This window comes from Miniopterus natalensis, chromosome 7 (assembly GCF_054644295.1).
Source record: "Miniopterus natalensis isolate mMinNat1 chromosome 7, mMinNat1.hap1, whole genome shotgun sequence".
NCBI lineage: Eukaryota > Metazoa > Chordata > Mammalia > Chiroptera > Miniopteridae > Miniopterus > Miniopterus natalensis.
This window is the reverse complement of record NC_142087.1, coordinates 62981719-63008807: the sequence shown is the minus strand read 5'-3', so window position 1 is coordinate 63008807 and position 27089 is coordinate 62981719. Positions and strand designations below refer to the sequence as shown.

Below are 27089 nucleotides of genomic sequence, written 5' to 3'. Positions count from 1 at the left end.
ACACTAAAAGCACAAGTGATAAAAGGAAAAGATAAACTGGACATCATCAAAATTAAAGACTTTCGTGTGTCTAAGAACACCATCAAGAAAATGAAGAGAAGATCCACAGAATGGGAGAAAATGTTTGCAAATCACATATCTGATAAGGGACGTATATCCAGAATATTTTTAGAAATATTACAAGTAAATAATAAGAACAAATAACACGTGAAAAGAATAGGCAAAGGATCTGATTGGATATTTCTTCAAAGAAGATATGAAAATGTCCAATAAACACATGGAAAGATGTGTGACATCATTACCCATCACAGAAATGCAAATCAAAACTACAACGAGCCCTGGCCAGTGTGGATCAGTGGTTGGAGCATCAGCCCAAGCACCGAAGGGTCGCAGGTTTGATTCCCCATCAAGGGCACATACCTGGGTTGCAGGTTTGATCCCAGGCCTCAGTTGGGGTGCTTGCGGGAAGCAACCAATCAATGTGTCTCTCTCACATGGATGTTTCTCTCTCTCTCTCTCGCACCCCTCCTTCCCTCCCTTTCACTCCCCCTAAAAAATCAATGGAAAAAAATATCGTCAGGTGAGGATAACAAAAAAGAAAAAAAAACCACAATGAGATGCTGCTTCACAGCTAGCATGGCTGTGACACAAAAGACGGGTAATAAATGTTGGTGAGGATGTGGGAAAATTAGAACCCTTAGACACTGCTGGTGGGAATGTAGAATGACAAACTCACTTTGGAAAACAGTCTAGAGATTTCTTCAAACATTAGGGGATACCATATAACCCAGTAATTCCGCTCTTAGTCGCATACTCATCAGAAATGAAATATGTGTCTATGCTTATGTGCCTTCTGAGCTATATGCACCCCTCTTGTGCTACAGGTGAAGGGCTCCATTCTTGGCAAGATATAGTTGGGCAGGTGCCGTATGATGCACATGCTTTAAGCAGAACAAAGGACCACTCATTGAGTCAGAAACAAGGAAATATAAGCATGGGTGACCAATGACCATTATTGAAGCTGATTTTGCATTGTCTCTTTTCTATGTAGGTAAAAGGTTGTTCCATCCAGGGCCTCTGTGAATCATATCTTTCTTGGTGACTCCAACACCTACAAACTAAAGAGTGTGTTGACATCCTGAGACTGCTACTTCTGGTGACAGGCATTGTTCAAATTGTGGGATTCAATGTGATACTTACAGGCCAGTTTTATGAGGGTTAGAAACTGACCAACTCAGGGGATGGACCAAAGGTTTGTTTTTAGGGCTTGTGTGGCAATCAACAGTAAGAGGAAAGGTCTACCACAAAAACAGAGGAGCAGGCCTTTGTGCTTTCATTTTTTCAATCCTCACCTGAGGCTATTTCTTCCATTGCTTTTCAGAGAAAGTGGAAGGGAGAGAGAGAGGGAGAGAAACATCAATGTGAGAGAGATACATTGATTCATTGCCTCCCGCAGGCACCCTGACTGGGGCCAGGGATTGAGCCTGCACCCGAAGTATGTGCCCTTGGCCAGAATCGAACCCAGGACCCTTCAGTCCAAGGGCTGACGCTCTAACCACTGAGCCAAACTGGCCAGGGCCAGGCCTTTGTGCCTTTAAAGGAAGTAAGTGGGAACTATCATGATCTGAGTTTTTCTGTATTTTGCATCTAGTATAACATTTATATAAGCCGTAAAAAGAGTATTAACAGTTCTCTGATCTACCTTCAGCAATCATATACAAAGAAAAACCCAAAGAACAAGTATAACTATTATTATTACTAATATCATTAACAGACAGGTAAAGATTCTTAATCACCAAATACCAGAGCAAATGCCAGTGATTGCTTAACAGACATCGTAGGAATGGTGGCTCTTTCCAAGGCACAGACCTCTCTCTAGGGTCCCTCTCTCAGGGCGCACCCATTCCAGGGCATTCTGCCCTTCTCCGCGCTCCCACTGGCTTCTCTGGGATCCGCTGCTTTACCACACTGGATGCCCTGGGGTGCCTATCTCTGCCACTCCATATTCAGTGATCTGAAACAATTATCGTCACCACATTGGCTATTTGGGTGGAGGGAGCCAATGTCCTTTCTTTTTTGGAGCTACAGAGAGTTCAGTCTCTTGGGCGCTTGCTGTGAAAGGAAGCAGATACCAACTTGGCATCTCTCATTTAACCAGCAAAGATTTTGTTCAGCCTCTCAGTCAGTGATCCAATTAGAAAGCCAAAATTAAAAGCAGCCACCCATTTTTTTCTTTTCCTGTGCTCTTTTTTCTTCTTTTCCTGTGCTCTTTCAACCGTTATCCACTTAGAGAACTTTCTAAGACCATCTTAAATAAAGTCAGGACCCACCACCTAGAGCAGACAGGCTCAGAATCCTAAGACAAAACGCCCCCAAGTTCACCCAATGCGAAGCCGGGAGCTGGAGGGACACAAGGGACCTTGCATCTATCACCAGGTCCAGGGCCACAGGGCTGTCCTGGGTGGGCTTCTTCGGAATCCTGCCAACTATGCCAAGTATATGTGAATGTAGGAAACATCCAGACTTGTTTTTTATGAGTTTATTTGAACCAACGTGATGATAATTGCCAGGAAGCAAGATCTCAAATGCTTTGGAGAATGACAATTTTGAAGTTTCTTTTATGCATTTAAAATTAAGAAGGGAATGTAAGGAAGACTACGTGAAAGCGGGAGAAAGCAAGGCGGGAATTATATTACAGGATAGTTAAGATTATGTTCACTCTTGAGAGTGGTCAAGCTTATTCCAGAGGCGTGTTAACCTAGATGCACAACAATGGACAGGGTTTGCTTAAGGCAAAGATAAATTTATATATACGTGTATATATAAATATTTTACATTTAAATATTTATATATATTTTATTGATTTCAGAGAGAGGAAGGGAGAGGGAGAGAGAGAGAGAGAAGCATCAAGGATGAGAGTCATTGATCGGCTGCCTTCTACATGCCCCCATACTGGAGACGGAGCCCAAAACCCGGGCATGTGCCCTGACCAGGAATCGAACTCCGATCGCCTGGATCCTAGGTCGACGCTCAACCACTGAGCCACGCCCGGCCAGGCAAGACAAATTTTTTACTAAAGAAGTTACGTGGCCTGGCCAGAGTGGCTCAGCTGGTTGAGTGGCATCCCATGAACCGAATGGTTACCAGTTTGATTCCTGATCAGGGCACATGCCAAGGTTGCTGGCTCAATCCCCAGAACGGGGCATGAAGGAGGAGGCCAATTTATGTTTCTTTCTCTCTCTTTCCCTTTCTCTCTCTCAAATCAATAAAATAAACATTTTTTTCAAAACAGAAGTTATATGCTTGAGGCCTGACTACCCACCATGACCTGACCTGTTAGTAATTTATGACCAAATCACCCTGTGAGGTTACTTTCTGTAGAACCCCCCTTCCATCCACAATGTCAATCAATTCCGACAATATTCAACAGTATTTAATTAACACTAATCTTTGTGTTATGGAAAATAAGTTCTCAAAGTGTTGTCTGTGTACCCCTGTGGATACCTGAGATACTTTCAGGTGGGTTGCAGGATCAAACCTTTTCATAATAATATTAGGACTTTTTTTCTTTCTTACCACATTAATATTTGTACCAAAGGGGGTAAAAATAATGGTTGTTAAAACTGCAAGCACATTATCACAAATCTAGGTAGTTGCTCTAAAATACTAGTACTGATCATATTGCTCACCACAACATTCACATACACACACAAAAAAATCAAGTCACACTTAGGAATATCTTTGATGAAGCAATAAAAGTTACGAATTTTATTAAATCTCAACCCTTGAAAAGTCATCAATCATTTTAACATTATGTGTTATGAAATGAGAAGCATGAAACACTACTGCATATCACAGTGCAAGGATTGTCTTGAGGAAAAGCACTTGTATGACAGTTTGAGTTGTGAGCTAAAGTAGCCACTTTTTTCATGGAACACCATTTTTATCTGAAAGAACAACTATCGTTACATTTGTTACTTGGAAGACATTTTTTTTGAAATTGAACCAAGTGACACCATCACTTCAAATAAAACAATTGATATTTATTGCTAATGATAAAATTAGAGTTTTCACACACATGATCATTGTCAACAATATCCGAACTGCCCAGACTCAGCATGCACAGTCAAGTGGTAAAAGCAGCGCCATGTTTGAGTCTCCCACCCACCCTGTGCTCTTATTTGCCACTGATAGCAAATAAGACAGTAGCCCAGTTTCCCAGAGGTATGTATGGGAAGGTAAAAGAGGACCTAGGGGGGCTAATAATATGCTTTGGGATCTTAGAGCCAGTTGGGGTCTTTTATTCCTCCAACCGTGAGGATAAGCATTTGTCAAATTGGAGGTATGCTTCCTGGAATTGCCGTATTACTACCTATCTTATTGTTACCGGACAGGATCCCAGCTTGGAGTGGGTATGCCTGAGGCCAGCCTATAGTGTGTGGATTCTTGACTTTATGCAGGAAAGATTCCATAAGAGTTCAGGTGATTTGGAGAGTATGTTTATTAAAGCTGAGGACCGTGAAACTAGGAAGGGCTTAGGATAGAAGCAACAGCAGAGCGCCTAGGCAGAGCTGCTTTGGCGCCCTAGAAAGTCAGAGAAAAGGGGCCTGTTGACAGGTTAAGGGAGTTAGCCTGGGACGTGCTACTGCTGCTCATTGTTGCCCTGGTTGCAAGTCTTGTGGGGACCCTTAGAGTTTGAGAAGCACGCGTGAGAGGGAAGAACGGCATGGGCGTGCTCCCGAGAGCGTGCCCTGTGTCCTTCGTTTTGAGGGTCTGTTCCCTGCACCTGCTCAGGGTTTTAGAGGCTGGGAGTTTAGGGGAGGTCTTAGGGAACCATCTCAATAGAATATTCATTAACGTTATGCTGATGCGCCAAAATGAGATTCCCCCCCCCCCCCTTAACTTCGTCTGTCCTTGGGTGTTTGGCACAAATGGCACTAATTGAATTTCTGCTATCTATCTCCCTGAGTAGGGTGATTTACTCTATCTACCCTCTGGTTGGGAAGGATAAGTGTAAACCATTTACTCTTTTTTTTTTAAAAAAAATGTTTCTATTGATTTTAGAGAAACAGGAAGGGAGAGGGATAAAGAGACAGAAACATCGATGAGAGAAAAGCATTGATTCACTGCACCCACAATCCAGGCATGTGCCCTGACGGGAATTGAACTGGTGACCTCTTGGTTCATAGGTGATGCTCAACCACTGAGCAACACCAGCCAGGCTAACCATTTACTCTTACGTGTCCTTGATTAGGGAAGATACAAGTTTGTGATTTACTAGACGGCTGCAAACTGCTTGGCCATTTACCTCTCTGTCTCAGTTTTCTATTCCGCTTGTCCTGGCTTACTAACCTATCTCGGTATTGTGTGCCTTATTGGAAGCTGAGTTTTGACTGTTCATGTATCTAGTTTGTCTTTTAAGAGTTGACTCCCCTCAAATCTCAATAACCTAGCTTTTCAACTAAAAATAAATGAAAGAAAAGCAAATTAAACCCAAAGCAGAAGGAACGTTATCCCATGCACCAAGAGGTCACTAGTTCCATTTTCCGTCTGGGCACAGGCCCCGGTTGCAGTTCTGTCCCCAGTAGGGGGCATGCAGGAGGCAGCCAGTTGATGTGTTGCTCTCACATCGATGTTTCTCTCTCCCTTCCTGCCTCTAAAACATAAATTAAAATGCTGAGGAAAGGTGGGGCAGCAGAATCCTCGGTAGTAAATAAGTTGCTATGTCCAGAGCCAAGAAATCCAGGAAAACTGTCCCCCAAGGGTGAAAAATCCCATTTTCCCCAGACCCCTCTCCTGAACCCCAAATAAAGTCTGACTCTGAATGTGGACATTTACCATCTACTAGGACCAGGACTTCCGCATCTAATGTTTTTTTTTTTTTTGCGGGGGGGGAGGTTAGGGCGGAGTGAGGAGTGGGGTGATAAGCCTTGCATGTAAAGTAACGCTGACATGTACCTCATTTAACCTCCATGGTTGCCCAGGTTAGAGCATTACCCTGAGGGGATGTCTAGCTCCCTGACCTGAACAGATTTTCTTTATTGTACATAATTTACATTTAAAAAGTTGCTCTTATTGTAGAGATTGTTGGATATGTATGAAATGAGAACCAAAGCGGGCATCACCGGGAACCAGGCAAATCTCCATTCCGGAGGGGCGGGGGTCCGGGGAGGGCTCGGTGAAGCCAGTTGTCAAAGTAGATTTCAGGTCTGCTTTGGTCCGGCCACTTTTCACCAGAGGTGGGGAGGCCACCATTGTTTACAGCCTTCCTGGCTGCTCTGGGCTAATTCTCGCAAAGGCCCGGAGGCTGAACCGTGCCAGGCCCGGCCGAGCAACTGCAAGGCATGAGAGCGGGAAAGAGTGGCGGGAAGCGAAGCGGGACAATCTGCCGAAACACCATTAATATATGCGGAACGTAAAAGTGAAAAGTGATTAGAGAAATGAGTGCGATTTCACACGGGTAGTGTTTCAGAAGCGGCCGCTTTCCCTGTGAACTTCTCTGCAGCACAAGCGACCGGCGTACGGAATCCACCACCAAGGCAGCCTCGTCCTTCTGGAAGCCGCGAACAGGACGCGGCCACGTGCAGTCTGTGAGCTTACCCATTTCGGCCATCCTACGGAATCAGATTCCAAGATGAGGGCATCTGGATCAAAGTCGCGCAGAAGGCGCGGCCATATTGCCTCTAACTTCGAGTCCGTACAAACGGTCACAGTACGGATTCCGCCGACAAGATGGCGGCGCCCTCAGGAAAGCAGCGGTCAGGCGCGGCCATGTTTCCTGCGAACTGTGGACTCGGCCGCCGTACGGCCCCGGTAGCCAAGATGGCGGCGCCTGAGAGAGAGTCGGGGATTTAGAAGGGCGACCACTTGCTTGTCGCGGAGTTGACGCGCTGGGCTTGCGCAATAGGAGTACGGTGCCCTGGAGGCGCGACAAGAAGCGGAAGTAGTTGTGAGTACCTTTGCAACCGCCGCGGACGCCGGGGGAGTTGTCTGCAGGTTCGCGGGTCGCTGGCGGGGGTTGCGAAGGGTACTCCAGGAGTTGAGAGATGGTGAGTACCAGGTCCACGAAGAGCGTCGGCGGTAGGGGCTGGTGGGGGTTACTCATGGTGGGGTCGGTCGGCATGGGGGTCTGTGGTAAACCCGAACGGGAGTCTGTGGGCAAAATTGTGGGGGCCTGTGGGGAGCCTTAATAGGGCTCTGTGGGCAGAACGATGAGGGTTTGATGGTCCGGTTTTTTGCGATGTATGAACCATTTGGGAGTTCTGTGATGAGCCATTGTGGGAGTCTGTAACAGAAGTTTAGTGGGGAGCCCTGATAGTAGTTCCTTGGGGTCTGGATGAGGGATTCTTCGACCAGAGTAATGGGTTTGCGATGAGTCGCGTCGGGTAGTCTGTAGTGCCCGCGGTGACTTTCTATGGAGGGATCCGTGGGGAACCACGATGGGACAGGGTATCTGTGGGGTTAGTAAGGGAGGTTCTGTGAGGAACTGTGATAGGAAGCCTGTGGATAAATTACGGGGTGTTTGTGAGAGCCTGTGATGGGGGTCTGTGAGGAGCCAGGACGGGGGCAACGTGGGGTGAGTGGTAGGTGTTTGTAATGAGCCTTTATGAATGTGTGGACAGACTGATGGGGTGTCAGCGGGGTAAGTATGGGAGGTCTGGGGCAGAGTGGTGGGGGAGTATAAGCAGAGTAATGTGGTGTCAGGGGTGAGTGATGGGGACCACACTGGAAATATTTATGAGGAGCCGTGATGGGAAGTCTTATTGGCAGAGTGTTAGGGTCTGTGGTGGGCCATGATGGGGGTTCTTGAAGGAGCCATAATGTGGGGGATCCCACAGGACGGGGATGGTTCAGACCCCGAGCCTCCAGATGCTGGGGAGGACAGCAAGTCGGAGAATGGGGAGAATGCACCCATCTACTGCATCTGCCGCAAACCAGACATCAATTGCTTCATGATGTGAGCCAGGGGAAAGGTGGGCGGGGCTGACACCTGTCAAGGTTGGGTGAGGCTGATGGGTCTGGCCCCTCACATCTCCACCACTCACCCCATCCTCTGCAGCGGGTGTGACAACTGCAATGAGTGGTTCCATGGGGACTGCATCCGGATCACTGAGAAGATGGCCAAGGCCATCCGGGAGTGGTACTGTCGGGAGTGCCGAGGTGAGGGGTGGAATGGACAGGGTAGGCAGGTGGGGCTTAGAGGGAGGGGGAGGAACCATAATGGGGGGCTGGGTCATGGGGAGTACTGGTATATTTCTGTGGGCAGAGTGGTTATTCTGTGGTGAGCCATAATAGAGGGTCCCACTAGAGGGGCCAGCTCTGTCCTGGAGTACTGGGGAGAGAGCAATTGGGTAGGACAGAAAAGGAGAGAAGAGCAAGAAAGAGTTCTGAAACAACCCAAATCCCCTGATGCCAACCCACCCTGGCCCCACCCTCTGCCCCACAGAGAAAGACCCCAAGCTGGAGATCCGCTATCGGCACAAGAAGTCACGGGAACGGGACAGCAATGAGCGAGACGGCAGTGAGCCCCGGGATGAGGGTGGAGGGCGCAAGAGGCCTGCCCCGGATCCAGACCTGCAGCGCCGGGCGGGGTCAGGGACAGGGGTTGGGGCCATGCTTGCTCGGGGCTCTGCTTCGCCCCACAAATCCTCTCCACAGCCCTTGGTGGCCACACCCAGCCAGGTGAGTGGCTGCAGTGGCTGGGATAGGTAAGGTGATTCTACCTCAGGCCCTACTTGGGTTGTTGATTTGTGTTCTGGGCTCCTTCCCTCAGCATCACCAGCAGCAGCAGCAGCAGCAGCAGCAGATCAAACGGTCAGCCCGAATGTGTGGCGAGTGTGAGGCCTGCCGGCGCACTGAGGACTGTGGCCACTGTGACTTCTGCCGGGACATGAAGAAGTTTGGGGGCCCCAACAAGATCCGGCAGAAATGCCGGCTGCGTCAGTGCCAGCTGCGGGCCCGGGTGAGCATGGGCAGAGCTGGGCAAGGTCAGGTTAATGGGCCATTGTTTTCAAGAAAAGGTGATTAAGGCTAAAATTGGTGGGCTAGGTAGAGTGGGGACTAATTGCATATAGCTAGTTGAAAGGAGCCTGGCCTATCCAGATGGATGGGGCATGACCAGGTGTGCTGGGCTAGCAGGGGAGCCCCTAACCCCAGGTGGGCACGGTAGGGCTAGGTGTTTCTAGGTAGTTAGGCATAGCAGGCAGGTAGGGCAGGGCTGAGCAGGTCCTGGCTATCAAAGATGGGGGTGCATGTGTGCCTGGGGAGGCAAGGTAGGGCTAGTTGGTGGGTCGAGCACTTGGAGGGGCTAGGGCCAAGCCAACCTCCATCCACCTGGGGCTGACCTGGGCCTTCCTCCTGCCGGCACAGGAATCGTACAAGTACTTCCCTTCCTCGGTGAGTCCAGCCTCCCAGGGCAGGGCGGGACATGCGGGCAGATTGTTCAGGGCCAGTCCTGAGATTCTGCCCTGCAGCTCTCGCCAGTGACATCCTCTGAGTCCCTGCCAAGGCCTCGTCGGCCGCTGCCCACCCAGCAGCAGTCACAGCCACAGAAGCTGGGACGCATCCGTGAGGACGAGGGGGCAATGGCATCATCAGTAGTCAAGGAGCCACCTGAGGCTACAGCCACACCTGAGCCACTGTCAGATGAGGACCTACCACTGGACCCTGACCTGTATCAGGATTTATGTGCAGGGGCCTTTGATGACCACGGCCTGGTGAGCAGGCAGAGCATCCCATGGTGGAAGGGTGGTTACAGAAGCAGAGTATCCATAATGAAAAGAGAGGAGGCAGAGGGTATGGAAGGCTGATTTGGGAACTGAGTAGGTGGTGGGGTAGTCATGAGTGGGGCAAAGGGGTCAATGTATGCCTCACTTGCAGCCCTGGATGAGCGACACAGAGGAGTCCCCATTCCTGGACCCTGCGCTGCGGAAGAGGGCCGTGAAAGTGAAGCATGTTAAGCGTCGGGAAAAGAAGTCTGAGAAGAAGGTGATGGAGAGGGTGAAATGCATGTGGGAAGGCAGATGGCAGGGGCTGAACGGGGTGAGAGCCAGAAAGGGATGGGATGCAGGGGAGACAGGAGTATGGGGCTGACTTCAACTCTACCCTGTCCGGACCTGCCTGGTCCAATAGAAGGAGGAGAGATACAAGCGGCATCGACAGAAGCAGAAGCACAAGGACAAATGGAAACACCCAGAGCGCACCGATGTCAAGGATCCTGCATCACTACCGCAGTGCCTGGGGCCTGGCTGTGTGCGCGCTGCCCAGCCCAACTCCAAGTATTGCTCAGATGACTGTGGCATGAAGCTGGCAGCCAAGTGAGTTATTCTTGGAGGGTTCAAGGGAGTCAGGGAATATAGGATAGGGCTTGACAAGATCCCTCTGTATGTTTGCCAGTTACCTGTCTACCATTCAGTCAATCAAGCATGCACCTGTCTGTCCACCCATCCATCCAAAATTCACTCACCTGCCAGTTCATGTACCATCCAGTCACCTGTTTACTCATCTTTCAACATTTAGTCACTCATCTATTCTGTCATCTTTGGCTCACCCCACTTATTCATCTTGTTGCTTGCCACCTTTCTACCTGCACTCCTCCCACTGCTCCCTGCAGCCGCATCTATGAGATCCTTCCCCAACGCATCCAGCAGTGGCAGCAGAGCCCCTGCATTGCTGAAGAACATGGCAAGAAGCTCCTTGAACGCATTCGCCGTGAGCAGCAGAGCGCCCGCACCCGCCTTCAGGAAATGGAGCGTCGATTCCATGAGCTTGAGGCCATCATAGCACGAGCCAAGCAGCAGGCTGTGCGGGAGGATGAGGAGGTGAGCGAGCATGGGCATAGCAGTCCAGGGTCCAGTACCTGGTCCTGCCCGGCCTCATCATTCCTTCCATCCCATGCAGAGCAATGAGGGTGACAGTGACGACACAGACTTGCAGATCTTCTGCGTCTCCTGCGGGCACCCCATCAATCCACGTGTTGCCTTGCGCCACATGGAGCGCTGCTATGCCAAGGTCAGGGTGTCAGCCTGAGAGGCCAGTTGGTGTGGGAACAATAGCGGGTCTTTGGGGGACAGATGTGTTGTCTGAGTGCTGTACTGGGAGGGCATGCAGCACACATCCACAGTTCTTTCCATTTTTGCTCATCATTCCAGTATGAGAGCCAGACGTCCTTTGGGTCCATGTATCCCACACGCATTGAAGGGTGAGTGTGGGTGCTACGTGGAGTTAAAGCAAGGTTAATGCTGGGGTCAAAAGTAAAATGTTGGGCCAGGATGTCGTGATGGGCAATAGGTGGTTCCCCCTTCCTTCTCTCCTTTCACTACCCTCTTTCTACTCCAAACCCCCAGGGCCACACGACTCTTCTGTGATGTCTACAATCCTCAGAGCAAGACATACTGTAAGCGGCTCCAGGTGTTGTGCCCGGAGCACTCACGGGACCCCAAAGTAAGGTTTTCCCTCAATTTCTCACATTCTGTCACTCCTCCCTTCTTCACTGCCCTACATTCATCCCTTTCTTCCCCCCCTCCTCCTTCCTTTCCTACCTGACTACTTTCATGGCTCCCACATTCCCTGCTTTGTCACCCTTCATTTATCTCATTTTTCCTGTCTCATCACCTCCTATCCCCCCCTTTCCCTGCGTCTTTACCCTCTGTTCCTCCCCTTTCCCACTCCTTTCCATTCTCCCCTAAACACCATTCTTTTCATCCTCCCTGCTTTCCTGACCCCTTCCCAGTCTACCCTCCTTTCTGCCTTACACCCCATTCACCCCATGCCATCTTCCTGCAGGTGCCAGCTGACGAGGTATGCGGGTGCCCCCTTGTACGTGATGTCTTTGAGCTCACAGGTGAATTCTGCCGCCTACCCAAGCGCCAGTGCAACCGCCATTACTGCTGGGAGAAGTTGCGGCGTGCTGAAGTGGACCTGGAGCGTGTGCGCGTGGTAGGTTTTGATGCTGGATGTGGTCAGGGTGAGGTGGGTCTTCCAGAGCTCCATGTCATGGCTCCTTCTGCTCCTCTGGCAGTGGTACAAGCTGGATGAGCTGTTTGAGCAGGAGCGCAATGTACGCACAGCCATGACAAACCGGGCAGGATTACTGGCCCTGATGCTACACCAAACCATCCAGCATGACCCACTCACTACCGACCTGCGCTCCAGTGCTGACCGTTGAGCCTCACTGGCTCATACATCCTCACAGCCTGCATTCCAGGCTGGGGAGCTGCCTGGAATCCCCCGTTTGTCTTTCCAGTGGTCCCTCAGTTTCTCCTTGTGCCCATCCACCATTTGACTGCCCATCTGCCCTTACCAGAGGGTCTTACAATTTCTTCCTGCCTTTGTCTATCTATCCTTCTGTTTCTTCATTCTTTGTGCCTGGGTGGAACGGTGCAGTCTGCTCACCCTTGCTTCGTTTCTCCCAGGTTTTGTTAATAAAATTTTGAAGAACCAAACTTTGGTCTCCAAACTTCACTCAGTTGCATCTGAATTCTCAAACTGTTGAAGTAGATGGGCCAGTACATGTGTATAGCCTGGGAGTATACACAGGTGGTACCCAGTAGGTATAGGTTCCCCCCTTGGGCTGTGGGCATATGACCTGCTGAGGGAGAGCCCAATGACCTACATTCACAGTCCCTCATTTTGAGATAGTGGGTATACAATCAGCACTCATTCAGTGTGTAGCTGATTTACCACTCCTGTGTGAGCATTAATATTCTCCAGACCAGCACTGGTCAGGTAGCTCAGTTGGTTAGAGTTGTACAAATACACCAAGGTTGTGGATTCAGTCCCCGATCAGGGCACATGCAAGAATCAACCAATGAGCCCTGGCCCATAGGCCTGTGCACCAAAGGGTCGCAGGTTCATTTGCAGGTTCAATTCCTGGTCAAGAGCATGTACCTAAGGATCCCGCCTGTGGGAGGCAACCAATCCGATGTTTTTTTTCTCCCTCCCTCCCTGCCTCCCACTCTCTAAAAATAAAAGGAAAAATATCTTCAGGTGAGGGTTAACAAAAAAAAAAAATCAACCACTGAATGCATAAATAAGTAGAACAACGAACAGATGTTTCTCTCTGTGTTACTCAAATCAATTTTTAAAAAAAGTTCTCCAGACCAGAAGTGTATTCAGCGATGGACACAAGGGCCTCTCTTTTCTCATAAACCCCTCTTTTGGAATATGCATGCAGCAGGATCCCACTAACTTTGTGCCAGGAACCCCATCTGGCCTCCCCTGGTGGTCCGGTCCAGTCGGCCCCACAGCTTGCCCTTTTAGGGATGGACGCGGTCTCACCGGTTGGCTGCACGACCTGGCCTGTTTACTTCTAGCGCGGCACCGCCCCCTTCTCCAGTTCCCGCGAAAGGAGCTGGGGCGGGCGCGACTGAACTGTCTGCGCGCGCTCCTGCAGCAGTTCCGCGGGGAGGAGGCAGCGGGACGCAATAGTGCCGGGGGCATTTTCGCGGGGACGGCAGAGCACAACACTGGCGTGACCTAGGCTAGTGGAGGGCTCAGGCACAGCCCCAGCCCTCGCCACCCCTCCCTCCGGGTTACTCCTTGTAGAGACCGCCGGGGCAACGGAGAGCGCAGGTCCAACCCCAACCCTCCACGCCCCCTTTGGTTGGGTCTGGAGGGCGCAGGCGCAAATGAGGTAGGCGGAGTAGGGAGAAGGCGCGGGTTGATGAAGCGAGAAGCTTTGGGACTGCTGGTTTCCCGAAGGGAAGCGAGCTTAATTGGACTTGGGTGCGCAAGCGCAGCAGGCCTGACAAGGGGCGCGCGCGGCTGTGGGACACAGCACGCAGGCGCGCGATCCTCCCTACTAAGGGCAAGTGCCAGCCGGGCAGTAGCGCGCAGGCGTCTCTCTGGTAGCGGAACCCTGGGGGCGGGCCCCGGATTTCCGGTTTCGAGCGCAACGAACGGCCGCGGCGGCGACAGCTACCGCTGAAGCGGCTGCACAGGAGGAAGAAGAGGAGCTGGGCAAGGCGGGAGTCACAGGCGGGAACCCTCGTCATGGGTCCGCGGACCTAGACCTGCGAAAGCTACCGGGCCGGTGCCGAGCTGGTGAGACAGTCGTAGGGTTGGAAGTGGAGAGCGATCAGGCGGAGGATGGGGCTCGGAACGCTGAGGGAGAGGGCCCTTGGGCCGACGAGTGGGAGGAATGGCGGCGTCGGAATATTGAAGGAACGGAATAGGGAGATTTAGGCTGAGGACGGAGAGGAATGGGGCTCAGAACACTGACAGTGGAGGTGTCGGGATTCTGGACGAGGACTTAAAGAATTGAAGGAGGACCCGAATGCTAAGAGGAGATAGTGGGGCCTCTCAAGAAGAGAGAAATAGGTGTTCAGAACCCTGAGGGGGATTAGTGAGGACCTCTCAGGCAGATGACGGAGAGAAATGGGGGCGTTGGGATGCTTAAAGGGCGGGACGAGATCTCTTTTGTAGGATGAGGAGAAATAGGGTGTCAAAACACTGACAGTTAGAGGTGGCATGTTCCTTGGACAAGAACAGAGAGGAATGGGGGTTCAGAATGCTGAGGGGAGAAATCAGGGCCTTTCGGGCGGATGAGAGGAATGGAGGATGGGGACGCTGAAGGGAAGGAGTGAGAGAACTTTTTAGCTGCAGAAGAGGAATAGGGAGGTTCCAGGGCTGAGATTGGGGAGGAGTTGTGGTTCAGAATACTGACAGAGAGGGGAAAATAGGGGGAGGATTTCAGGCTGAGGAACAGGAGAAATGAGGGGCAGTTCAGGTTAGGGTTATGGAGGAGTTGGACTCTGGTAAAGAACACAGGGGAAATTGAGGCAGCACTGAGGTAGCAGGATAAGAGGACATCAGACAGGGAAGGAATGGGAGGGTAAAGAGACTGAAAGAGAGAATTTGGGGACTTCTGGGTCAAGAGGGGAACAAATGGGAATCAGAACACTGGCATATAGTGCTGGGACCACAGTCTGAGGACAAGAGGAATGGGGGCCTCTGGAGCTGAGGATAGGGAGTATGGAGGTCTCAGGTGACAAAGGGGAGGAATAGGGGGACAGTAGATTAAAGACAGAGAATAGCTCCTGGGCCAAGGACAGGGAGAAATGAGGAGGAAGAATGAAAGATCCCTAGGTTGGCAGTAGCCTGATGGGCTTTCAGGCTAAGGATGGGGGAAACAGGTGATCAGGACACTGAAAGTGAGAAATGAGTATCCCTGAGTTGGGAATGGGGCTACCAGATGAAGAGGATGAGGAATGTGAAGCTCCTGGGCCCAGGACGGGGAAGAAGTGGTGGGAATGGGGGTTTTCTCTTCCTTATATTGGCCAGTTGCCTGTGGCAAGTCCCAGGTTTTGGATAAATATTAGTAGATATCAGTGGTTTGTGTGGCCTGGGGCACAACATGTCCCCTTTTACAGCCTATTTCTCCCATTGCCCCCTCCATGTTGCAGGCCCCTGCTCCTTCCTGTAGCGCTCATGGCTGAGGAGTGGCTGGACTGCCCAGCCCTGGGCCCTGGCTGGAAGCGTCGTGAGGTTTTTCGCAAATCTGGTGCCACCTGTGGACGTTCAGACACCTATTACCAGAGGTACTGGTTGGGTTGTGAGCAGAGCCAGGGTAGGGCTTTGCCTGGTTAGGCAGAGTGAAATTGGGATGTGATTAAATTTATGGGTGGAGCTAAAATTATGCATATACATGTGATCATTATTTGCAGATTCCATATTTGCAAATTCGCCTGCTCACTAAAATTTGCCCTTTCAGAGTCATTACTCAGCTGTGCTTTCATGGTCATTTGTGGACATGCAGAGCAGCAAAAAATTTAAGTCACTTGATGCACATATTCCCAGGTTGAACAAAACCTTATTTCAGTACTTGTACTATAAACAAGTCCTTTTCATGGTCTACTTAGTACCATGTTTTTCAAATTTTTGTGCTGTTTGTAATGGTCCCCAAGCGTAGTGCTGAAGTGCTATCATCTAGTGTTCTAAGTGCAAAAAGTCTGTGATGTACCCTAGGAGAAAATACATGTTAAATAAACTTCGTTTAGGTGTGAGTTGCAGTGCTGTTGGCTGTGAGTCCTGTATCAATGAATCAAAAGTGTATATCTAAGAAAAGAGGAGGAAGTTTGCCAATTTGTACGTGAGGCTGCTCCAGAAAGTGCTCAAGTAATATCTATAGTACATGATGAAGCTAAGGAAAAGGCAAAAAGTTGTACATAAATTGGTAGATCCATGAGATGCTGACCAATAAAATAAAGTGTAGTGGACAGCATTATGAAACTGAAAGCCAAGGACAATGACAGTCATGTTTCCCAGATTTAGGAAAATGTTAAACCTATTGCAGCTAGTGCTCGCTATCTCAAATGTTTTAAGAGGTTGATATATTGTGAAAAATGTTAAATTTGCATGCAAGGCAAGTTCTTAAGATTAGAAGTCTGTGGAAGATTTTTAAAAATACCTGCAAAGTGTTATGTGGGAAAACAGGTATGTAGGAGAGTAGATTTTCAATGCTGGTGAGACTGGCTTGTTTTACATGGACATTGGCAGAGAAACCTACATAATGCAGATGGACTCCGAAGCTCCTGGCTTTACATCGTTCAAAGACCAAAGACCACGCAGTTAATTACTTGTAAGAAGAGTATATTAACTAGAGTGTCTTTAAACAGAAACACATGTAAAACAAGGTTACATAGAATCAGTTTACAAAAATACTATGACCAGAGGCTCGTAGGAACCTAACTTGTAGTTCCACTAGGAGCAGTGGTTCTATATTCACTAATTCAGTGTTCAAGGTGACTTGAACACAACTACCATGAATAATGAAATTAGACTGTAATACATAAACATACATGTTTATAAACAATTTACACTTAAAGATTTAAGATATATTAGTGATATACTAGTTACTATATTTTCTACCCTTTTCCTGAACTTTGTCTAAATTGCTGTTTTCCTGGAGGAATATAATAAAATTACATTTATTTCTATTTAGTTGTGTATTCACATATTTATAACGTATAAAACTTTCAACATTTATAAATATAAGTGCAGTTATCAAGCATTATAAAGGATCAGAGATTTTACCCTAATTAGGTCAAGATAACAAGTGAGTATGTCACAGTTTTATGGATGCTGGTAGGAGATAAGAGATTCCTGGGTCGGAGATGAAAGAGTTTATTACTCATAGCAATAGCAGTATCCAGAATGACATAATTTTTGCATGATTCCCTGAATGCCAGTTCCCACATGGTGAAATGAAGAGGGCTAACTGGCACGTGCACATGCACTGAGTTGTAGGAAAGGAACCCTGAGCTTAAGAAATCCAATTTTTTACAATGTTTAGGACAGTAAGAATGTTTTCCCTTTGCTCTAGAAGGAGACCCTTTGTCTTATCTTCCAAGGTTGGTTGTTGTACAAACATCCTTGAAAAGATAGTTAATAAGGACAGTTTGTGCCTTTCTTTCAAGACATGCAGAAATGCAAGAGACCTGTGGAGTATTGTGACCTAACATTAATTACTTTCACTTTATTTTTATGTAGTTGCATTTATTTGTTTACACATCTATTTGTATGTGTATTTGTATGTACATTTTTATATGTATATGTATGTTTTATTAACTGATTGATTTTAGAGAGAGACATCAGTTTGTTGTTCCACTTATTTATGCATTCACTCATTGGTTGCTTCTCGTATATGCCCTCACCAGAGATTGAACCTGCAACCTTGGTACAATGCTCTAACCAACTGAGCTACCTGGCCAGCCCTATATATGTAGGTTTTAAAATGTTTGTTTCTTTTTTTTTTTTGATTTTATTAATTTCAGAGAGGAAGGGAGAGGGGGAGAGAGATAGAAACGTCAGTGATGAGAGAGAATCATCAATCAGCTGCCTCCGACATGCCTCCTACTGGGGATCAAGCCTGCAGTCCAGGCGTGTGCCCTGACTGGAAATCGAACCTTGACTTTTCTGGTTCATGGGTTAGTGCTCAACCACTGAGCCACACTGGCCAGACTAAACATTTGTTTCTTACATAAATTTGCTTGTTTATGTATTTAGTATGGAATGCTAACACATTTACATTATTTAATGTATTTGTGTTCCTATTTGTGTCTATATTCACTTACGTAGAATACTAGTAGTAGTATATATTATAAATACATGTACATTCATTTGCATTTATGTTATTTGTTAATGTTTGTATACTTGCTGGTATTTATACACCTTTAATATTCTCGCTATTTAGAGTAAGTTGGGGTAGGGCCTGGTCAGGCAGATCCCAGGCTACCTACTGTATTCCACCAACCCTGCAGGCCTGTTCACTGCCCAGTGGGAGGGTTGTGTGGGTGGAGTGGCAATGGCTCCACCTGGGTACCAACCCTTCCTGGCCCACCTCCAGCCCTACAGGAGACAGGATCCGAAGCAAAGTTGAGCTGACCCGATACCTGGGCCCTTCGTGCGACCTCACCCTCTTCGACTTCAAACAAGGCATCCTTTGCTATCCAGCCCCCAAGGTACTACACAATGTGGGGTATCCAGACACAGGGGTGGCTGAGCCACCTAGCACCCACTCACTAACCTACATTCTTCCTGCCCTTGCTCTTATCTCTAGGCCCAATCCTTGGCTCTCCCCAGCAGGAAGCGGAAGAAGCCTTCGAAGCCAGTTAAAGCTCGGAAATGTCAGGTTGGATCCCAGAGGGTTGAGGTCAGAAAGGAGGCCCCAGGGGGTGAAACCAAGGCTGATGCTGACACAGCCCCTGCTTCTCTCCCTGGGCCTGGGTGAGTGTTAACCTAAAGTGAAATGAGTGGGTGAGGGTTGTGGTTGGGGGTGCACTAAGGGCTCCACACTCATGTTTCCTGTCTCAGGTACTGTGAGAACTGTGGGATCAGCTTCTCAGGGGATGGTACCGGAAGGCAGCGGCTCAAGACATTGTGCAAAGACTGCCGAGGTGAGTGGCTCCCTAGGACACTGGGAGATAGGGGCTAGAATAGGTCTGGTGTCAGGCTAGGACACCAGTGTCAGGCTAGAAGTTGAATGGTGAATGTCAGGGCAAAGGCATTGGATGAGGTCAGATATCTGATGCTCTCTTTCTACTTCTCTTAAATCGCCTTCCCCCCAGCGCAGAGAATTGCTTTCAACCGGGAGCAGAGGAAGTTTAAGGTAAGCACAACCTGTCTCATCACAAGTGTGTGGTGGGAGCAAGATGTGATAGGTGCTAGTGGAAGGTCTGCAGGAATGGTGATGGTTCCACAGGATGTCAGGGTTATTTTTTGGGAGCTAGCCATAGTCACCAGACTGTAATGGGAGTTAAAGGGGTGTTAGTAGACACAGTGGTGGAGGTAGACATTGTGATGGCCTCGATGATGTTAGCTAATCAGTAATTATCAGTTATAGTAATGAAGCAAATGGGGGACCAGCAGACATGGTAATAGGAGCTAATATAGGGTCAGCAGACACTTGAGGGGCAGTTCTTCTGGAGTCACTCTGCTTGGGCCTGTGACCTTGCCCCACCCTTTCCTGGCAGCGTGTGGGCTGCGGAGAGTGTGCAGCCTGCCGGGTAACCGAAGACTGCGGGGCTTGTTCTACCTGCCTTCTGCAGCTGCCCCATGATGTGGCCTCGGGGCTGTTCTGCAAGTGTGAACAGAGACGGTGCCTCCGGATTGTGGAAAAGGTGAGTTGGGCAGGTGGGGTGGGCCCAAGGCTAACCCTAGCCCCTGGCCCTCATAGCCCTGGCCCCGTGCATCATGCCTCTGGCCCCCCAACAGAGCCGAGGGTGTGGAGTTTGCCGGGGCTGTCAGACCCGAGAGGACTGTGGCCGTTGCCGAGTCTGCCTTCGCCCTCCCCGCCCTGGTCTCAGGCGCCAGTGGAGGTGCGTCCAGCGGCGCTGCCTACGAGTGAGTCAGGCTGGAGGGGCCGGTGCTGGTGGGGCCAGGGCTGGGGCAGAGCTCATTCTGCTATTAAACTTGCTGCTGCTGCTGCTTTCTCCCAACCTGGCCTTGCCCACCTCATGTCTTCTTTTCTCCTTCACGCTACTGTCACCTCCCTGGCCCCACCTACCTGTCCCTGTCTGCCAGCATCTTGCCCACCGCCTGCGTCGCCACCATCAGCGATGTCAACGACGCCCTCCCCTAGCTGTGGCTCCCCCTGCTGTGAGTGCCCCATTCCACACACTACCTATCTGTCCCGTGCATGCTTTCTGCACTCCTTGGTCGGGAGGGTCCTGTGTCTGCCTGGTGCCACCAACCCTAAACTAAACTACTTTTTCGGCTTTCTCCTAGGGTAAGCGTAGCCGCCGCAGAGGAGGCTGCGACTCCAAGAAGGCTGCCAGGCGGCGCCCCCGAACCCAGCCACTGCCTCCGCTTCCCCCATCACGGCCTCCAGAGTCCCCAGAGCTGGTGAGGCCCTACAGGGCGGGGGAAGGCACAACCCTAATCTTACCCAGTATCTACCTTGACCCCACCCCATTTGCCTCTGCAGCACCCCAGAGCCCTGGGCCCCTCATCACCTGCCGAGTTCATCTATTACTGTATAGACGAGGACGAGCTAGTGAGTGGCCCCATCTTACCTGGACAAGCGTAGACTCTTCCAGGGCACTTGGTTAAGCCCAAAGAAGCACATGCTGCAGTGGGCTTAATAGGGGAATAGCAAGGCACAGTAATGGGTACTATTATGGGATGAGCAGACAATGGGGGAGGGACTAATATGAGATCAACAGCTGCAGTGCTAGTACCTAATGTCATATGAAGCAACATTCTGGTTGGGCTGAAAGAAGAAAGGCTGACATGGTGACCAGAGTTTACACTGTGAGTAGATGTAGCAGCTGTGGTGATAGGTGCTAATAGAGGGTCAGCAAAATCCTGTTGGAGGTGGGGAGGTCAAAGATGTTGTCTTGGTAGCTAGTAGGGGACTAGCAGATAGAGTAATGGATACTGTGTTGGAGCAGCCACAATGCTAATAGTATCGAGAGGTATTTGGTACAGTGATAGTGCCTGATGTCGGACCAGCAAATACTGACATGTGACTAGTGGGAGTCAGGCTAAGACTACTGTGCATCCAGTTCCCTCCCATGGGGCTAGTGGAGGAGCAACAGGAACAGTACTGTAATAATCCTAGTGACAGCTCCCCTATTCCCTCTGTCTCCCAGCAACCTTACACAAACCGCCGGCAGAACCGAAAGTGTGGGGCCTGTGCAGCCTGCCTGCGGCGGATGGACTGTGGCCACTGTGACTTCTGCTGTGACAAGCCCAAATTCGGGGGCAGCAACCAGAAGCGCCAGAAGTGTCGTTGGCGCCAATGCCTGCAATTTGCCATGGTGGGTGGGGCAGGAAGGGTTAGGTGGACAGGATAGGTTGGGCCAGGTCCCCCAGTGCCTGGGAGTGGTGGACAGACCTGGTATGTGGGTGGGGCAGGCCAGATGGGTCTTGCAGCTTCAGAGGGGTGGGTGGGGCAGTGGGTTTGGTCAAGGAATAGCAGATACCATGCCAGGGTAAATGAGGAATCCAGGTGGCATTGGCAACGAGAGTAGCAGGCTCAGTGATAAGGGGCCTATATGAAAGCAGATTCTCTGCTGGTACTAATGGGATCAGCAGGCATGTTGTTGAGGGCAGGGTGGTATGGTCAGGTCACTGCATCAAGTGGCCATAACATCCTACCTTTCCTCACAGAAGCGCCTGCTGCCAAGTGTCTGGGCAGGTTCCGAGGATGGGGCAGGGTCGCCCCCACCTTACCCTCGTCGAAAGAGGCCTGGATCGACTCGACGGCCCCGTCTGGGCCATACCTTGAAGCCCCCCTTGGGCACACCCACAGCCCGACCAGACCATACCCAGACTCCAATGAAGCAGGAAACAGGCAGTGGCTTTGTGTTGCCCCCGCCTGGCACTGACCTTGTGTTCTTACGGGAGGGTGCAAGCAGTCCTGTGCAGGTGCCTGGCCCTTCACCAGCTTCTACAGAACCCCGGTTGCAGGTGAGGGCCCCACCTTACTGTGCCCTTCCCAACCCTATCCAGCCCCGTTCCAGGAAGCTGGGACCAAGTCTGCTGCAATCCTCCTTCACACAGGAGGCCCAGTGCCCTGGCCTGAGTTGGGTTGTGGTCTTACCCCAGGTGAAGCAAGAGAAGGCGGATGCCCAGGAAGACTGGACACCGGGTACAGCCATCCTGACTTCTGTATCGCCGCCTGGCTGCCCCAGCAAGGTGGGGGTCAGTGATGGGTGATCTGTGAGCAGAGTGATGGTGAGCCATGATGGTGGTTCTTTGAGCAGAGCAATAGGTGTGCTGATTGCAGCTTTTCCACAGAATTACCCTGCCTTCCCCAGGCAACTAGCTTTGCCTGCTTTGCTGCCCAGCTAACAAAAATGGAAATCTTTGAGGAATGGGAAAGGTTTGTAGACAGATGGTTTTTCTGTGCTGAAGTGTGATAGAAGTGGAATTTGTCAGCACAGTGACAGGTTGGCTGATAGAGACTCTTTCCTCAGGCCAACTGTGCCTTTCTGACTGTCGCCCGTTTCCCACCTCTCCCAGGCAGTAGACTCAGGCCTGCCACTTGTGAAGCAAGAACCACCTGACCCTGAGGAGGACAAGGAGAAGAGCAAGGATGACTCAGCCTCTGATTCGGCCCCAGAGGAGGAGGCAGGAGGGGCTGGCACGCCAGTGGTCAGTGCTGGGGAACACCACACCCTGCCCTGACCCAGCTTAAACCCCACCAGCTATGTTGACCCATAATATTAATTCTTCCCCAGATCACGGAGATTTTCAGCCTGGGTGGAACCCGCCTTCGGGACACAGCAGTCTGGTTGCCAAGGTGTGCCCCGTATAGTGAGGGGTGGGGATGGGTTGGGTTCTGGTCAGATGTGGGCCTTGAGTTTTGAAAGTGCAGCCAATATTTTGGCATGATGCAGTGGGAGGTAAAGGCCCCACACCACTGCATTGATCATGATCAATGAGGAGGTATATGTAGGCCCTTAGAGATTTCCAGAGGTGCAGGTCAGGTCTCATTGATGGGGTGGGTCAAGGGAGATGACTTGGTGCTCTATGATGACATTAGAAAGAAAAAGGAAAGGAAAGCGTGGTCCCTAAGAAAAACCAGCAGGAGTCAGACTTTAAATTTTACTCAGAGAATCATCATTTGGGGTCTTCAATGCCTTTAGAGTCTCCAAGAGATGACCAGGTGGGCAGGGTAGTGGTGGGTGGGCAGGAGATCAGGGTCCACACGCAACTGTGATCTTGGACTAGTCTTGCACCCCCTGGAGCATCCTCTGGAGGGGGTTAGGCTATGTTTCTTGAGCCTTTCCTGGGTCTGTTGAGGTTAACAGTTTCATCTGCTGTGCAGAACTGTCCTTGCAGGCCTGGCAACAGGATGAAGGATAGGTGCCTCTAAGGACTGGGATAGTGGGAAGACAGGAAATGCTACTTCCTGCAGAATGTTGACAGGCTCCACACACAGCCCTAGACACAGGCAACATAAACTATTGGCCTCAGCACCTGGATACCTTTGTTCTTACAAACTAGTTCTGCAGGCCAAAAACCCTTCCATCTGCCCTTGGGCAATTACAGAACTACTGATTGAGTCCCTGCTGGATACACTTCAGTGCGAGAGATACAGCAGTAAGATACAATGACCGTGGAAGGCTTATCCTTCAGGAGACAGGATTCTAACCTTCAGGGAGCTTAAAATCTAACTGGGGAAACAGTTTCCCAGTGCATGAAATCATTACATAAAACAGAGAAGGTAATGATGTGTTATGTTTGTAATGGAAGATATTAGAAGAGAGCAGAGAGAAAGACTAATTAAGGGGAAGGGGATGGCCAACACAGAATAGTAGGAAATGGTTTTGTGATGCTCCATTTTGTACATAGCAAACCTCATTCAACATACAGACCTGCTCCCTCTTCTCTAGGTCCAAAGACCTTAAAAAACCTGGAACTAGAAAGCAGTAGACTGGAGGCTTCTGCAGACTGTAGGATTCAAGGTGAAATTTACGGACCGGCTTTATGAGAGACAACTCCATAAAGGTCCAGAGGCTGGACCATAAAGCGATTGCCAGGGCTTGTGTAGGAAAATCAGTGGGAACTGGAAAAACCTACCACCAAACCAGAGGAGCAGGCCTGTTCAGTCCTTTGTTATAGAGGAAGTAAGGAAGAAAGGAAGAGAAAGAGTAGAAAGTTGGTGCATCTGCTCCAAATGGTGCAAATCCCAGAAGGCTGAGCATGATAAGAAGTTTGAATATTAGGGGTGGAGGAGCTGGGTTTGGGGCTGGGGGGTAGAATTAGAGCCACCATAAAACAAGCTAAACAAGCCATCTTCATAAGTAATATTAAATGGCTTCTGGGTGAGACCTGGCAGTGTCTCTAAACATTTCCTCAGGGAGACAGCAATCGAAAATGTAATGTGAATAAATAAGGAAAGGAACTGCAATTTGGTGAGTTCTTCCTTATGGATCCAGTTTGTTTCTCAGAACAGTCTTTTTAGGAAGACATTGATTTTGCCCATTTTAACAGATGGAAAAACAGACTCAGAAATTAAATAACTTGTCAAACAGCTAGTATTGTTAGAACCTAGAATCAAACTAGGTTGTAAAATTTTGTTCTTTAAGCCACTAACCTGTAAACTGTAATCCTGAGTTCAATAATGTGTAATAATATAGTAACAAGTTTCCAGTGACTCTGAAAACAAGATAGATTAAGCATTGTAACAAATCCCTTACACTGCTGTCTCTGGCATGGTTTAGGGAGTGGCAAGGCAGTGTGGATGGGGTCACCTTGTTAGAGCATCTGTGCATCCAGAGACTGGATTCTTTCCAGATCACTGGTGTTGCATGGGATTCCTCAAACCCTAAAGGGTATCCTTCCCCACTGGCTCCTGTCCGTTTTGCTTATTTCCTTCACTCCTCCTCAGCCAAAGCAGTCTTTGGAAGTAGAGCTGCCAGCCTGGCTCATCTTTCTTAACAACTTGTGTCCCCTGCCCCTTGACATTTTTGCGTGGTTTCTGCTCTCAGCCCGTGTCTTCTAGTAATATGAGTTCCTGCTTTGAGTCCTGTCAAAGGGCCAGTCTTGGCTCAGCCCTGCCTCACTTTCCAATACTTTGCATAGTGCTAAAAGTGATTAGACATGAAGTTCATTACTCAGCCAGCTTTACAAGGCCAAGACTGAGTGTGCCCCCTTAAATTTTGTAGCTTATGTGCTTCCCTCGCCTTATTCTAGTCCTAGCCTGGCAACTTTAGATAATTCATATGTAGATTAGCTATTTCCTTGCTGTAATTCATGATACAGCCCTATGCCACCCTCCTATGCCCCTTTCTTTGCCTCATCCTACCTACTTCAGCCAGAGTCAACTGGATAATTTTCTGCTATTGTTTTGCTCCCCCCAGGATCTAACCACCCAACCGTAGTCTGATAGTTTTGACAATGATATCCTATGTGAAATTTATTTGATTGGTATTCTGACTGATGAAATAAGAATTTGGTTACCATGTGTATCAGGGTACAATCAGAAAAGCAGCACCACTAGTATAAAGATTTTATATATATGTATGTATGTATATTTATATATATGTATATATGTATATATATGTTTACTACTTTAAGGGATTTATTATAGGGATTTGACCATATGCAATTGTGGGAGCTGGTTAAACAGTCTCTGTAAGGCTGTTATCTTTGCATCTAATGCTGGAGCTTGAAGTCTGCAGGGCAGGCAATCGGGAAGGGAAGATGGATATAAAGTGTGGGAGACCGAGGACACATTGGCGCCCACAAGCACAAGCTGGACCCCCCGCAGATGGCCTGGAACCTATGTCATTCTCTCACCACCTCCAACTTCGATGATGTGGGTGTCCTGCAGAAGAAGCTGGTGCCCTTCATCACAGAGTTAAATATGCATCGGGCCTAGCAATTTGAGAAGCTGAAGGAAGATCCTGGGGAAGGTGGAGCAGCTGCAGACCTGGCTCCACACCTTGGAGGCCAGCCAGCAAATAAATGACAACATCTGAACTGCAACAGTGCCTGGTGCCCCTGCACCAACCTTCAAAGTGTAAAAACAATATGCTGCTGTTTCACTTCTGCCCTCCAGTTAGCACATAAAATGTTTCTTGTGGCCCATTCTAACCGGAAGCATATGGGGAAGGGAGTTCTGGGAAACCTAGACTAGTCAAGGTGACATATCACAAAGCCACCCTGTCATGAATCAGCTCCAAAGGGTCTCACTACTCACCTGAGGATAAGTTGATAAAGCTACATTGCTGGAAATGCAAAGCGGAGGAAGACCATGGGTTTCATGGTGACCCCAGCAATACAGAAATTGCGTCAAACCCACCCAGTAGAAATGTGGGTCTCGGCTCTTTGCCACAAGTATTGAGAACCTGGCCCGTGGTAGGCACTGAACTTAATACTGGGGTACAGGAATGAAAAAGACATGGTCCATGCAATTTTATTAAATACATCAATATGTATTGCAAATGGTGAATGGATTTCCAACTTTCATGGAATTTAATGGTGAAAATATAGAATTCAGAAAACTATCAAGAGGATAGCCCTTGTATGAACCTTGTTGGGGCACAATAGGAATTGGTAATAATATAGTTTCTGTCTCTAAACTGTTCTATTTTAAAATTATTTTTAAATATTTTTATTGTCCCATTTACTGATTCATATATTTAGTGTATCTCCTGGGAATGTCTTGATGATGGTAACAGTGTTGACTGTGGGACAGTGGGTGGCAAATCACTTCTCTTAGGCCTCCGTGGGGGTTTGGCTTTGGTTGGCTGAATGCCCAAGCTCACCGCGCCAGGCGCCAAGCCCAGCGCTTCCACTTGGAATAGACCCGCCAGGGGGCGCCGGGACCTCGGTCATCCCACCTGGGCTAGAGGAACTCAGCCCCTCACCACTGGTCTGGTCTGGGCGGGCCAGGGGCGTGGCATCTGCTTGCTGAAGGGAAATCGATTCCCCTGCCTCACATAGTGGTGAAACAGGCAAAACCCAACTGGAGTTAAATTACAGGGCTGCCTACGGTGAGCATGCCTCACGAACTCAGGATCAACGCTGGGGACATTCGAGGGCAGCCTGGTGTCGCCCAGGGGCAGCTTCCCCCAGTCGCCGAAACTCATTTAGATGGGGCCCTCCGGGCTTTACGACCTCGGGGGTGCCCT

At 49.4% G+C, this 27089-nt stretch overlaps 2 protein-coding genes across 18 annotated transcripts; both read left to right on the top strand.

Moving 5' to 3' along the window:
* Positions 1-6681: 6681 nt before the first annotated feature.
* On the top strand, positions 6682-12510 carry CXXC1 (CXXC finger protein 1). 2 transcript variants are annotated; one of them, XM_016225129.2, is made up of 15 exons: positions 6682-7049; positions 7839-7957; positions 8060-8160; positions 8447-8682; positions 8774-8962; positions 9370-9396; positions 9474-9716; positions 9880-9987; positions 10135-10316; positions 10613-10820; positions 10900-11010; positions 11151-11200; positions 11346-11442; positions 11785-11937; positions 12020-12510. In XM_016225129.2, exons 1-15 carry the CDS (start codon positions 7047-7049, stop codon positions 12164-12166), a joined length of 1974 nt encoding a protein of 657 aa, XP_016080615.2. In that variant the 5' UTR covers positions 6682-7046; the 3' UTR covers positions 12167-12510. The 2 variants fall into 2 exon arrangements, with proteins under 2 accessions (XP_016080615.2, XP_016080614.2); XM_016225128.2 differs by having other exon boundaries at positions 6683-7049; positions 10132-10316.
* Positions 12511-13884: 1374 nt separating this feature from the next.
* Positions 13885-26462, top strand: MBD1 (methyl-CpG binding domain protein 1). 16 transcript variants are annotated; one of them, XM_087819087.1, is made up of 17 exons: positions 13886-14043; positions 15405-15539; positions 18347-18461; positions 18560-18726; positions 18814-18896; positions 19068-19108; positions 19473-19619; positions 19714-19842; positions 20023-20097; positions 20227-20343; positions 20426-20494; positions 21093-21260; positions 21613-21912; positions 22051-22140; positions 22468-22599; positions 22686-22747; positions 25635-26462. In XM_087819087.1, exons 2-17 carry the CDS (start codon positions 15430-15432, stop codon positions 25768-25770), a joined length of 1941 nt encoding a protein of 646 aa, XP_087675213.1. In that variant the 5' UTR covers positions 13886-14043; positions 15405-15429; the 3' UTR covers positions 25771-26462. The 16 variants fall into 16 exon arrangements, with proteins under 16 accessions (XP_087675211.1, XP_087675213.1, XP_016080562.1 ...); XM_016225076.2 differs by having other exon boundaries at positions 25628-26462; XM_087819091.1 differs by lacking the exon at positions 25635-26462 and adding an exon at positions 23844-25429 and having other exon boundaries at positions 13887-14043.
* The last annotated feature ends 627 nt before the right edge of the window (positions 26463-27089 follow it).